Below are 13,311 nucleotides of genomic sequence, written 5' to 3' on the forward strand. Positions count from 1 at the left end.
CAAGAGAAGAAAAGCAACTATCCATGAATGTCAACTGGGTATTTTGGTTAACTAAAATGTTTTCTTAGAAAACAAGTACCTGTCAAGAAAGAATATAGGAATACAAAAGAAATACCTAAGAGATGGATTGTAGAAGATATGCCTTGTCCCGTAGCTCCAGTATACTTCCCCTCCCAACTTCCCACCATGACAAATGTAGATGACCGAGGTTTGATAGAAGCAGAGAAGAGCAAAAACCTAGCAAATTCAGAAATCTCCACTGTCTGCTCTGGAAACAATGAAAGGCAAGTAAATCCAATTCCATATTTAATCCAACCTTTGAACTCTCGATCCATCAAAGAGACTTAATGCGGCATTCCATACGAGTAAATATTGAAGCATGCAAAGCCAGGCAACTGTCCTATCGGACATTAATACAAGCTTTACAACTGTTCTATTTGAGAAATGTCACCACCACTCGCTTTTTTATTTTTAATTTACAAAACTAATTAAACCAATGGCAAAAACTAGCCAATGAATAGAAAAATAGAAAAATTTCAATAAATTTCAAAATTCGAGATATTAAATATTATGAACATAAGATATATTAATGTTTTGAAAATTTCAAAGCACGATTAATTCTTTACGATTAATTCTTTATAATTCAAGTGAAAATATTACTAATAATAAAAATACTAATATGTGAAATGAAAATGATAAAAGGGAAACAAATATCTACTGTTAAAAATAATGTTTATTATAGTAGCTGGGCATTTAATGCACAGTCCAGAACTTTCTACTTGCTTCTTGGAGCCTCTCTCTTTGTGCAAAATTTGAATTTAAAATTATGTAGAAATCTCTAGAGTGCTTCCTTTCTTGAAGCTTCTCAAGAACCCTCTAGAAATATGTATGAGCTCTATAAATAGAGCATTCCTCTCAGCTGTAATAACATGAAGAAACTTTATAGCTCTTTGATATGTTTGAGTTTTGCTGCTCTATTTTTTTTATTCTTTGTGCTGCTGTTTTTAATTCATCATGGTATCAGAGCATTTTCAGTTCTTTGGGCTGTGAATATATGATGCTTTTTGGAATGAATATATGTGTTTTTCTTGTGTGAATCTTTACATTTGCAGGCTGTAACTAAGGAGTGAACAGCAGTTTGGTTTGGGACAAAAAAACTACATCAAAGGAAGGATATTGCAGCAAAAGAAAAGTTTTTTTTCTTCAACAAATTGGTGAGACTTTTTCAGTTTCATGCTTGGGTGTTCAAGTTCTTAAATATCTTTCATTCTCATCCCAAAAAAAAAAAAGGGAGAGAATTTAACAATGGAATCACTTGGTGTGACTTTGCCTACAGTTAAATTAAATGGAAAAAATTATTATGATTGGGTATCTCATGTTGAAATCACTCTAACCCTTCAAAATTGTTATGATATTGTGACTGGTAGTGAACAAAGGCCTACGAATCCAGGAAATGATCAAGATAATTGGGATAAAAGGGACAAGAGGGCAGCAGCACTAATCAAGCTTACACTTTCATAAGAAGTTTTTTCAGAAGTTCGTAATGAGAGAAGTGGAGTCAAAGTTTGGGAGATTTTGAAAGATTTATATCAAAATTCAGGTGATGTATGGATCTTATCTCTCACAACTGAATTATACAATTTGAAATTATCAAGCTCACAAGAGATAGTCCCACATTTAAGTAAGTTAAAGGAAAAGAAAAATGAGCTTGCTTCTCTTGGAAAAGATATAGATGATAAAGATTTTGTGCAAATTATATTACAAAGTCTTCTAGGATCTTATCAATCATTTATAAGGGGTTTAGATACTGCAGATAAATTAAAAAGTATTAAATCAGAAGAATTGTGTGCTAAGTTGGTTCAAGAAGAGAAAAGACAAGTTAAAGAAAAAGAATCATTTGATGGTGAATCTCAAGCATTTGTAATGAAAGGAAAACAATATTATAAGAAGTCACAAGAAAATGAATCTAAAGAAAGAAATTGGAAGAATGAAAATAAGAGTATTTCATATATAGATCATAATAGAAGTAAATGGAAATGTCATTATTGTGGTAAAATGGGTCATAAGGCAAATGAATGTTTCAAGAAGAAAAGAGATGTAGAAAAGAAAGTAAATAATTATCCAAAATTAGGAGATTCTAAAAGAAATGCATTTTGTGTTGCACTTAAAGAAAATAATACTTTCAAAGAAGATTGGGTTATTGATTCAGGTGCTACACAACACATGTCTCATAATGAGAATCAATTTGAATCAATAAGTGAAAATAATATAGAGAAAATATATTTGGGGGATAATAGTGCTTTAGAAGTTAAAGGGACTGGTAATGTCAAAATTGATAATGGTTTGTTCAAAAATGTGAAATTAGTCCCTGAATTAAAAACAAATCTGCTTTCAGTATCTCAAATTGCAAGTCAAGGACATAAAATAGAATTCTACAATGATAAGTGCTTAATCAAGGATGTCAATGATAATTATAGAGTCATTGCAATTGGTAAAATGGAGAATGGATTATATAAATTTCAAGAATTTACTTTTAAATGTGGAGATAAACATTTGTGTGCTATTGCTCAATATGATGATATGAGCAGGTTATGGCATGAGCGTTTGGGGCACATCAATTTTCAAAGTCTCAAGCTTATGGAGAAATTACAAATGGTGCATGGGCTGCCAAAGATATCATTAAGCCCTAAGGTGTGTGAAGGATGTGCAATGGGAAAACAACATGTGGAAAGTTTCCCTCAAGGTAAATCATGGAGAGCAAAAACTCCTCTACATTTAGTCCATAGTGATGTAATGGGTCCTTTCAAAACATCATCAATTGGAGGATCAAGGTATGCCCTCACTTTTATAGATGATTATAGTAGAAGAATTTGGGTGTATTTTCTACAAAAGAAAGATGAAGTGTTTCAAAAGTTTAAAGAGTTTAAAGCTTTGACTGAAAAACAAAGTGGAAAGTACTTAAAGATACTAAGAACTGATAGAGGGACTGAATACATGAATAAAGCTCTTTTAGATTTTTGTAAAGAACATGGCATTAAAAAGGAATCAACTGTCTCTTATTCACCCCAACAAAATGGTGTTGCTGAAAGGAAAAATAGAACTATAATAGAAATGGCTAGGTGCATGCTTCATTCTAGAAATCTAGAAGCTAAATTTTGGGTTGAAGCAGTTCATACTGCCGTATATATCTTGAATAGAACACCTACTAAGGCAGTTTTGAACATAACACCAGAAGAGGCATGGAGTGGAAGAAAGCCTACAGTATCTCATTTTAGAATTTTTGGTTGTAAAGCATATGCTCACATTCCTGATGAAAGGAGGAGCAAACTTGAAAGGAAAAGCGAGAAGTGCACAATGGTTGGATATAGTGAGGAATCGAAAGGATATAGGTTATACAATCCTAGAACTAATGAAATCTATATTAAAAGAAATGTATGGTTTGATGAAGATGTTAAGAATGATAATTCTCCAACATTATCTTTCTTTCCAATTTTGATTGATGAAGAAAATTCTACTTCTACCAATAGTCAAAGTCAAGGTGTGCAAACCACTACATGGGATGAGACTCAAGAAAGTGATAATGAAAATCCAAAGAAATTTAGAAGCATCAAAGAAATTTATCAAGAAGGTCCTAGATATATATTTGCTAACTATGCTCTTATGACTAAGGTGATGCAGGTTGACACTCCAAACACATATGAAGAAGCAAAAGGAAAAGAAGAATGGGAAGCAGCTATGCAAGAAGAATACAATTCTTTGATGAAGAATGGAACATGGGAACTAACAACACTTCCAGAAGGCAAAAATGTGGTTGGTTGCAAGTGGACCTATAGAACCAAATTCACATCAGATGGAGCTATTGAAAAATACAAAGCAAGGTTAGTGGCTAAAGGTTTCTCACAAGAAGAAGGTATAGACTATACTGAAACCTTTGCTCCAGTAGCTAAGATGACTTCCATTCGTACAATAGTTGCTTTAGCTGCAAAGTTTGGTTGGAAAATTTTTCAAATGGATGTAAAAAGTGCATTTTTGCATGGCGACTTAAAAGAAGAAATTTATATGCAACAACCACCAGGATTTATTAAGTATGGAGAAGAGAATTTGGTGTGTAGATTAAGAAAATCACTCTATGGTCTCAAACAAGCACCAAGGGAATGGTACTCAAAAATTAATAAGTACTTCCTAGAAGTTGGATTTAAAAGAAGTAATGCTGATCCAGATGTGTATGTAAAATATTGTGATAATAAGGTTGTTATCATTGTATTGTATGTGGATGACTTGATTATTACAAGAAATCACGCACATGATATTGAGATAACTAAAAATCAACTCAAACAAGCTTTCGAAATAACTGATTTAGGACTAATGCACTATTTTTTGGGTATGCAAGTATGGCAAGAAGAAGGAAGAATCATGCTCTCTCAAACTAAATATGCTCTTGATGTACTTAAAAAATTCAATATGAGTGATTGTAAACCATGTAATACACCATGTGAAATAGGAGTAAAGATAGGTGCTAACTCTACTCAAAAGAAAGTGGATGGAAAATTATATAGGCAGCTTGTTGGAAATCTTTTGTAACTTACTATAACTAGACCAGATATTGCATATGCAGTTGGTATTGTATCGAGATACATGGCAGATCCACACATTGAACACTGGAAAGCGGCTAAAAGAATATTAAGATATATTAAGGGTACTTACCAGCTTGGCATTGAATAAAAATATGGAGGAGAACCTACTTTAGTTGGATATACAGATTCTGATTATGCAGGTGACATTGATGATAGAAAGTCAACTTCAGGATATATCTTCCATCTTGGATCGGGACCGATTTCGTGGAGTAGCAAGAAGCAATCAACAGTGTCACTCTCATCTACAGAAGCTGAATATATTGGTTTATCAAAGGCGTCTCAAGAAGCATTATGGCTTAGGAGGTTACTTGAAGAATTGCATCATCCACAAGACTCTCCAACAACAATATTTTGTGATAATCAAAGTACTATCAAGCTAGCAAAAAATCCGGTATATCATGCAAGGTCCAAGCATATAGAAGTGCATCATCATTTTTTTCGAGATCTAATTGAAAGACAAGAGGTGGAGCTTCAATTTTGCGGAACAGAAGATCAACTTGTTGATATATTTACAAAAGCATTGTCTATCGTAAAATCTACGAAATTTAGAGATCTATTGCAGCTCAAAGATGTTCCTAATCTCTCCAAATAAACATTATGGGGGGGTGTTAAAAATAATGTTTATTATAGTAGCTGGGCATTTAATGCACAGTCCAGAACTTTCTACTTGCTTCTTGGAGCCTCTCTCTTTGTGCAAAATTTGAATTTAAAATTATGTAGAAATCTCTAGAGTGCTTCCTTTCTTGAAGCTTCTCAAGAACCCTCTAGAAATATGTATGAGCTCTATAAATAGAGCATTCCTCTCAGCTGTAATAACATAAAGAAACTTTATAGCTCTTTGATATGTTTGAGTTTTGCTGCTCTCTTTTTAAGCTCTGTTTTTTTTATTCTTTGTGCTGCTGTTTTTAATTCATCATCTACCAAACTTGTGAGATGTTTATGAGTGACTGCACGTCCAGCGGAGTTGCGCCAGACTACATCTATCGTGAGAATTTTATGTTATACTTCATCATAATTACACATCGTTAAAGCTGCTCAGTATGTGACGATCTTGGACATGAACAAAGGTATCAGTGTCACGAAACAAATATCTACCAAACTCGTGAGATGTTTATGAGTGACTGCACGTCCAGCGGGGTTGCGCCAGACTACATCTATCGTTAGAATTTTATGTTATACTTCATCATAATTACACATCGTTAAAGCTGCTCAATATGTGACGATCTTGGACATGAACAAAGGTATCAGTGTCACCGTATTCTACTTGAGAACAAGTGCCTGTAGTCTCCTTGGAATTTGTGACACAGGAGTCTCAATCCTCCCCTCCAATATCTTCAACACTTGTCCCATGCTCGGCCTCTTTTTCTCATCGTCTTGAATGCATAGTTCCCCAACCACAACAGCTCGTCTCACCTCTTCCATTTCTGCATCACTAGCTATTCTTGCATCCACAACACCCATTATGTTTCCTCTCTGAATTTGCAATGAAGCCCAAGGAGGAAAGTACATCCTGCTCTCCTCCACCCTGAAATCCAGATTTCTACGACCGGATATAATTTCCAGCAATGTCATACCAAAACTGTATACATCTACTTTTGGAGTGAATGGGAGCCCCGTGATCCACTCGGGTGCCAAGTACCCTGGAGTCCCTCTCATGGTTGTCAATACACGACTAAAATCTCTCAACAGCACCTTTGCCAGCCCAAAATCACCTATCTTAGGGTTGAAATCATCATCCAGAAGAATGTTTTCGGGCTTGACATCGCAGTGGATGATCTGATCCCTGCATTCTTCATGCAGATAAACTAATCCCCGTGCAGTACCCAATGCGATCTGGAATCGGATCTTCCAATCCAGCACCTTCCCTGCTTCTTCCTCTTTACCGAAGATGAATGAATTTAGCGAGCTGTTGGGCATGTACGCACACACCAGCAGCCTGTGAGCGCCTTCTACGCAGAACCCATACAGCGTTACCAAATTAATATGCTGTAGAATACCCACGGTACTTTTTTCTTGACGGAATTGCTTCTCTGCTCCTGCACAACCCTTTATTCTTTTAACTGCCACAAGTTTTCTGTCTGGCAATGTTCCTTTGAACACCGAACCGAATGCTCCGTTTCCCAGCTTATGCTTGAAATTCTCCGTTGCAATCCCCAGCTCTTTGTAACTGAATGCTTTGAGCGTGATTCGCACGTCCTCTTCTACCCTTCTCTTCTTCTCTGGTCTTCGACGTCTCCGCAGAAACAGTGCGGTCACGAGGAGGGCTAAAACAATTCAGAAAGCTGCGGCAGAAGGAAGTAAAATAAGTAGTACATGTGCTTTCCTGCTTCTCACTGACGTCAACTGCGGCAGCTCAGAAGCTGCGAGCCTGATGAAGATGGACTCATTGTTAGACAAAACACGCATTTTGAATAATTCTCCGAACCACAATCTACAGACTGGTACTAGATCAGAAACTACGAAAGCAAAGGCTGTGCAGGAGCAATTGTTGAGACAAGCTGTCCTGCAGCCTTGCTCTGTTGGCTCGTTGTTGATGAGGACAGCTGCTTCTTCGGGCAAGGATCTGTTCCTTGTTTCGAGGAAGCCGTCGGTGGTGCAGTTAAGGGGTGTTCGCCGAGCACAACCATTTGACAAAACACCCCGAGTCTTATGCTTGGGTGTGAAACCCTCAATGCAACTACACTCATCAATCTGCAAATTACACAGTCCATACGCCCCGCAGATCTCATACCGACTGCACTGACCTTGGTATGAAGAAAATCCCTGAATCCAGCTACCATCATCCCTCAAGTAGTAGAGGTGTAATTCGCCATTCTCTTCTATGTGTAACCGTCCTGTGACGGTATGAAATAAAGGAAATGTGGTGAAACTTGCATATATTTTTCAAGGAGAAACCTCCACACAGGACCCTTCGAATCTCTTAGGAGAATAATTCTCCGGAACCTTGACGAAATAATTGCCAGCCCACTCTCCGGTGGACCAGTATGGAACAGTGTTGTTATAGAACAATAGCAACTGCGTCTCTCCCGGGGTGATGTCCATTCCACCAGAGAAGAGCCCAGTTGCAGGATCCGTAGAACTCTTCCAGGAACTGACCATCGGGCCTTTCCACAACATCATGCCGGGCAACCATGTATTTGTTGGATGAGCGAAACTCTCCCAAACAATCTCAGACTTGTTGTGGCTGCGACCCAGAATAATGAAATTTCCAATGTCCGTCATCACTGCCTGCGATCCTTTCAGGCCATTATGACTCGACCACACTGACTGGCCTTTTCCATCGACCAGTCTGAGATGACCGTGGCTAGAAAATTTCAGAACACCGGGCATGTCTTTGACGGGATTGTCTCTGTTAGCCACCCAAACTACGACCTTGGGAGAAATTTCTGCGTACCAGATGCCAATATACCAATTATTCGTTCCATTTGGACAGAAAAATCCCAATTCAAACGTGCCATTCTTTGATATTAGGGTCTCGTTTCCAGCGAGAGAATCCGCCAGTAGAAGCGTATCGGCACCATCTTATGCAAAAGAAGTGCAATTATTCAGTGCAATCACGATAGCATTTGCTAAGACCAAATGCTTCATCGCCATTTTTGTAACAATGCGAGCTGTATTTTTCGAATATAAATAGAAAACAAGCAACCTACGAAATGAGCGAACGTGGCTGAAGTTGTGTAATTTCCTTTACAATTTGTTCCTGTTAACGTAAATTAATTACACCGCAAGGCATGGTCGGCACCAATCAAGATGCTTCCAGAGGCATGTGCGGCCATCCCTCTAACTGCCAACTACTTAAATTAATAATACACCAAAAACCACTTAGATTTCTGTACATTTATTACAGTTGTTGTTATAAATAGACTTGCTGGGCCTGGAGTTTTCAGCGCTCATTTCCTGAATATTCTGCTGTGTTATTTACTCTGTGAGTTTGTTCATCATATCAGAGCCATGATTAATGATTGGTGAATGTTTTGTTTTGCTATGTGAACTGAAGGAGATTGCTGTTACAATCTACAAGCTGCTATTCGATTTGAGTGTTTCTTTGAACTGTTGGTGTTGGCATTGTCTTAGAGAAGAAAGATAACATGCTGAAGAAAGCAGATTTGTTGCAGCCATTCCTGGAGGAGCAAAAATTATTATTGGTCAAAGAGCACATTTGAATTTCTAAGAGGTACGTATTGGAAGATAAAAGAGTATAGTGTTCTGTGGAGCTGTAATGCTTATTGTTTTAATATAGAGCTTTCTCTATTCTATTGTGCCACTGAAATAAGCAATGAACTATCGAATGGCTCTTTAAATCTGAAGTTGTTAATGATCGTTTGGTTATTTCAAATTTGTGAAGAGATTGAGTAAGTTTGTTCATGGTAGTGGTGTTGATGAAGAGTTATTTGAAATATTGAAGGATTAAGTTGTTGTGTGGGACAGAATTGGGTGCCATTTATATTGTTATGGTTATCTATCTTACTATGATTTTTCAAGTACAGTTGAAGTGTTGAATGCTCTTGTGATTTAGAAGATGCACTAATCTTTTGTTTGTTTAGATATGTTTTTATGATTGAGAAGTGAGCATATCTTTTGGAAGATACAAATTATGTATGCTTCAAGGTGTGTGGATGTATGTGATTAAGAAGTGTTATTAAAGATTTATTGTGAAGAGATTGATAAGAATAGAAAGTGGGTAGCTTTATGTGGAAAAGACAAATTTGATAAAGTTGTTTATTTAAAAGTCCTTGTTTGATTTGTTCATAAGAAGGCCAATATCAAGGGTGGTCTTTTCGTATTTGATTGAAATCTAACCATGGCTAGTGAGATGTCTAATCTTGTGGTTAGTGAAAAATTAGATGGTTCAAATTATGCTAATTGGAAATGTGAGATGGATTGTAACAGATTTCCACAATCCATAAAATTTTGTATTCGCTTCTGGGTTTGATTGTGTATGTTTTTTTAACATCAACGTTTCTGTTTCTTAGCTCTCTTTGTCATCTTAATGATGGATCGTAGAGTATGATCTGAAACGTTGATGTTAAAAAAAATACACAATCAAACCCAGAAGCGAATACAAAATGTGAGATGGAGTTAATTTTACAAATGAAAGATTTATGGGAACTAGTCACAGAAGAAGAACATGAGGATCAAGATAAACTTAATAAATGGAATAAAAAGGATATGAATGCACGTGCTACACTTTTGTGAAAAATTAGTCTAGGGATTAGGCCTCATGTTCAAGGTTTAAAAACAACAAAGGCAATATGGGAAACTTTACAAACAATGTATGAAAGAACAAGTAAGTTAAAAGCAATGCATATTAAGAGGAAATTAACTCATTTGAAAATGAAAGAAGGAGATAGCATGAATGATCATATTGCTGAATTGAAAAACTTAAGAAATCAGCTTGCAATGATGAAGGTTGAGTATGAAGATGATGAAATCATAGAATTTTTAATTGAAAGTCTTCCAGAAGAGTATAATAATTTCATTCACACTTTAGAATTAACTGACAAATTTGAAAATATAAAATTGCAAGAAGTCTATGGTGCTTTGTTAAATGAAGAAGAAAGGCTTCACAAGTTTACAAGTGAGTCTAGCAAGAGTCAAGCATTTGTAGCTAGAGGGAAATACAAGAATTATAATCAAGAAAGAATATATCAAAATCAAAGACCTAATCAAGGGAACCAATATAGAAATAATCAAAGACAATGGTCTCAACAAAGAGATAATCAAAATAGGCAAAATTATCAAAGGCCACAAAATGAAGGGAGAAATTACAATAATAATCTCAAAAGAGAAAATACTATCAAATGTTTCAAGTGTGGAAAAGAGGGGCATAAAAGTGATTAATGTTTTAAGAGATGGCAAAAGAGATTTAATCAAAGAAGGCAATCAAATTTTGTTCAAGAAGAGGGTGATCATCATATAATGATAGCTTTTTTGGCTGCTCAAGGTGATTCAAGTAATGCATGGTATATTGATTCGGGAGCTAGCCAACATCTAACTCACAACAAAAATATCTTTAGCTCTTTAGAAGCAATAAAATGTGCAAAAATATTTCTTGGTGATGATAGTTCACATGACATGGAAGGAATAGGTACAATTTCAATGAAAGGTAATGATGGTAAAAATTTGGAAATAACTAATGTGAATTTTGTACCTAGGTTGGCCAAAAATCTTCTATTAGTGAATCAAATAACTCAACATTGATATAAGGTGGAATTTTATTCAGATAAGTGTTTAATCAAGAATATTAATGATGGATACAAAATAGTTGCTAGAGGAGTTGAGAATGATGGATTATATAAATTTCAAACTAGTGTTGCTAAGAAGGCTTATATCACTACAAGATCATCCTTAAGTGAGTTATGGCATAAAAGATATGGTCATTTAAATTACCAAAGTTTGACTATGCTTTCAAAGATGAATATGGTTGATGGATTACCTTGGATAAAATTAAATACAAATGTGTGCGAAGGATGCATGGTTGGTAAACAACATAGAGACACTTTTGAGAGGTCTACATGGAGAGCAAAGAGAACTCTAGAACTTATCTATAGTGATTTGTGCGGTCCTATGAATCCAATATCAAAGGGAGGAGCTAGGTATATCTTGACATTCATTGATGATTTTTCAAGGAAAATTTGGGTTTATTTCTTGAAACAAAAGGATGAAGTGTTTAACAAATTTGAAATATTTAAAGCTCTTGTGGAAAATGAAAGTGGAAATAAGATCAAGAGAATTAGAACTGACAATGGTGGAGAATATGTAAACAATAGGTTCAAATCATTTTGTGATCATCATGGGATCAAAAGAGAGATGACTATTAGATATACTCCTCAACAAAATGGTATTGCTGAAAGGAAGAATAGGACTTTAGTGGAAATGGCACGTTGTATGCTACAATCTAAGAATCTTCCTTTGTTTCTATGGGCTGAAGTTATTAATACTGCATCTCATGTTTTGAATAGATCTCCCATAAATGTTTTACAAAAAATTACCCCTGAAGAAGCTTGGAGTGGAAGAAAACCTTATGTTAAGTATTTTAGAGTGTTTGGATGTGAAGCCTATGCCCATGTGCCAGATAAGATTAGAGAAAAGAAATTTGATAAGAAAAGCATTAAGTGCATCTTTGTGAGGTATGATGACCAAAGGAAAGGATATAGGTTATATGATCCTAGTGTGGAAGATGTGTTTACAAGTAGGGATGTCAAGTTTAATGAAGGGTTTGATGAAATGCCAATATCCACTCCTATTCCACATGTGGCCATTGAGAATCATTAAGATCCTAATGATTTTGAAACTGGTGAAAGTTCTAAGGAACCCTTTGACATGGATGAAAAATCTAGTCCTTCTCCAAAGACCAAGAGTATTCCAAAAATTTATCAAAGGACTCATCAAATTAATTATGCTTTGATGACCACCATAATGAAGACTAATGATCCTCAAACATATGAAGAGGCCAAAGGAAAAAATGAATGGGAAGAAGCTATGAAAAATGAGTATGATTCATTGATAAAGAACAACACTTGGGAATTGGTAGAGTTGCCAAAAGGTAAGAATGTGGTTAACAATAAGTGGGTATATAAGACCAAGTTCAAGTCAGATGGGAGTATTGAAAAACATAAGGCAAGACTAGTGGCCAAAGGGTATTCACAAAAGGAAGGGATTGATTACACAGAAACTTTTGCCCCAGTAGAAAAGATTAGTACTGTCAGACTTATTATAGCATTAGCAGCTCATTTTAAGTGTTCTTTACACCAAATGGATGTTAAAAATGCATTTTTGAATGGTGAAATTGATGAAGAGATTTATATGACTCAGCCACAAGGATTTGAAATACAAGGGAAAGAACATTTGGTTTGCAAATTAAGGAAGTCTTTATATGGTCTCAAACAGGCTCCAAGGGCTTGGTATGCTAAAATTGATGAATATTTTCAAATTCAAGGCTTTCATAATAGTCCACATGATCCAAATTTGCATGTGAAGGAATTTGCTAGTGGTGATATCATAATCATTGTGCTTTATGTTGATGATCTTATTATCACAGGACATAGCATGGATAAAATTAGTAACATAAAGTTAAGCTTGAAAAATATATTTGAGATGACAAATCTTGGTTTTCTACACTATTTTCTTGGTATAAAAGTATGGCAAAAGGATGATGGATTTTATCTTTCTCAAACTAAGTATGCCCTAGACATATTGAAGAGGTTTCAAATGACATAATGTAAAAGTATATCTACTCCAATTGCTCTGGGGTTGAAATTAAGCAAGGACATGGAAGGTGAAGATGTTGATCCTACCTTATATAGGCAATTGGTTGGTAGTCTTGTATATTTAACACACACTCGTCCTGATATTTCTTTTGCAGTTAGTGTGGTTCCCAGATTTTTGAGCTCACCTAAAGTCCCACATTGGATAGCTGCTAAAAGAATACTAAGATATGTGAAAGGGACTTTAATGATGGACATCTATTATTCATTTCATGGAGATATTTCCCTTATTGGCTATTCAGATTCTGATTGGGTAGGATGCATGGATGATCATAAGTCCACTACATGTTATGTTGTCTATCTTGGTGCAGTAAAAAGTAGTCTACCATAGCTCTATCCACTACAGAAGCTGAATATACTGCAGCAAACGAAGCAGCAAAAGACATCACTTGGCTACAAGCTATCTTATC

At 35.7% G+C, this 13,311-nt stretch overlaps 1 protein-coding gene across 1 annotated transcript; it reads right to left on the minus strand.

Moving 5' to 3' along the window:
* Positions 1 to 5,894: 5,894 nt before the first annotated feature.
* LOC149536658 (G-type lectin S-receptor-like serine/threonine-protein kinase At2g19130) lies at positions 5,895 to 8,410 on the minus strand. The gene is made up of 4 exons (XM_089806324.1): positions 8,356 to 8,410; positions 7,595 to 8,155; positions 6,973 to 7,468; positions 5,895 to 6,867 (listed from the first exon to the last, which is right to left on the minus strand). The coding sequence occupies exons 1-4, from the start codon at positions 8,408 to 8,410 to the stop codon at positions 5,895 to 5,897; spliced, it is 2,085 nt and encodes a 694-aa protein (XP_089662450.1).
* Between the last annotated feature and the right edge of the window lie 4,901 nt (positions 8,411 to 13,311).

The sequence above is a fragment of the Cupressus sempervirens genome, chromosome 10 (genome assembly GCF_028749045.1).
Source record: "Cupressus sempervirens isolate cs-2001-9-10 chromosome 10, ASM2874904v1, whole genome shotgun sequence".
NCBI lineage: Eukaryota > Viridiplantae > Streptophyta > Pinopsida > Cupressales > Cupressaceae > Cupressus > Cupressus sempervirens.

What these genes read in the sequence shown, in the direction of transcription:
- LOC149536658 (XM_089806324.1), bottom strand. Translation starts at nt 8,410, where the DNA reads ATGGCCGCACATGCCTCTGGAAGCATCTTGATTGGTGCCGACCATGCC. An exon ending in GTCCACCGGAGAGTGGGCTG is followed by an intron (nt 7,469 to 7,594) that starts GCAATTATTTCG and finishes ATACCGTCACAG; the next exon opens with GACGGTTACACATAGAAGAG. An exon ending in TCTGAGCTGCCGCAGTTGAC is followed by an intron (nt 6,868 to 6,972) that starts GTCAGTGAGAAG and finishes GTTTCTGCGGAG; the next exon opens with ACGTCGAAGACCAGAGAAGA.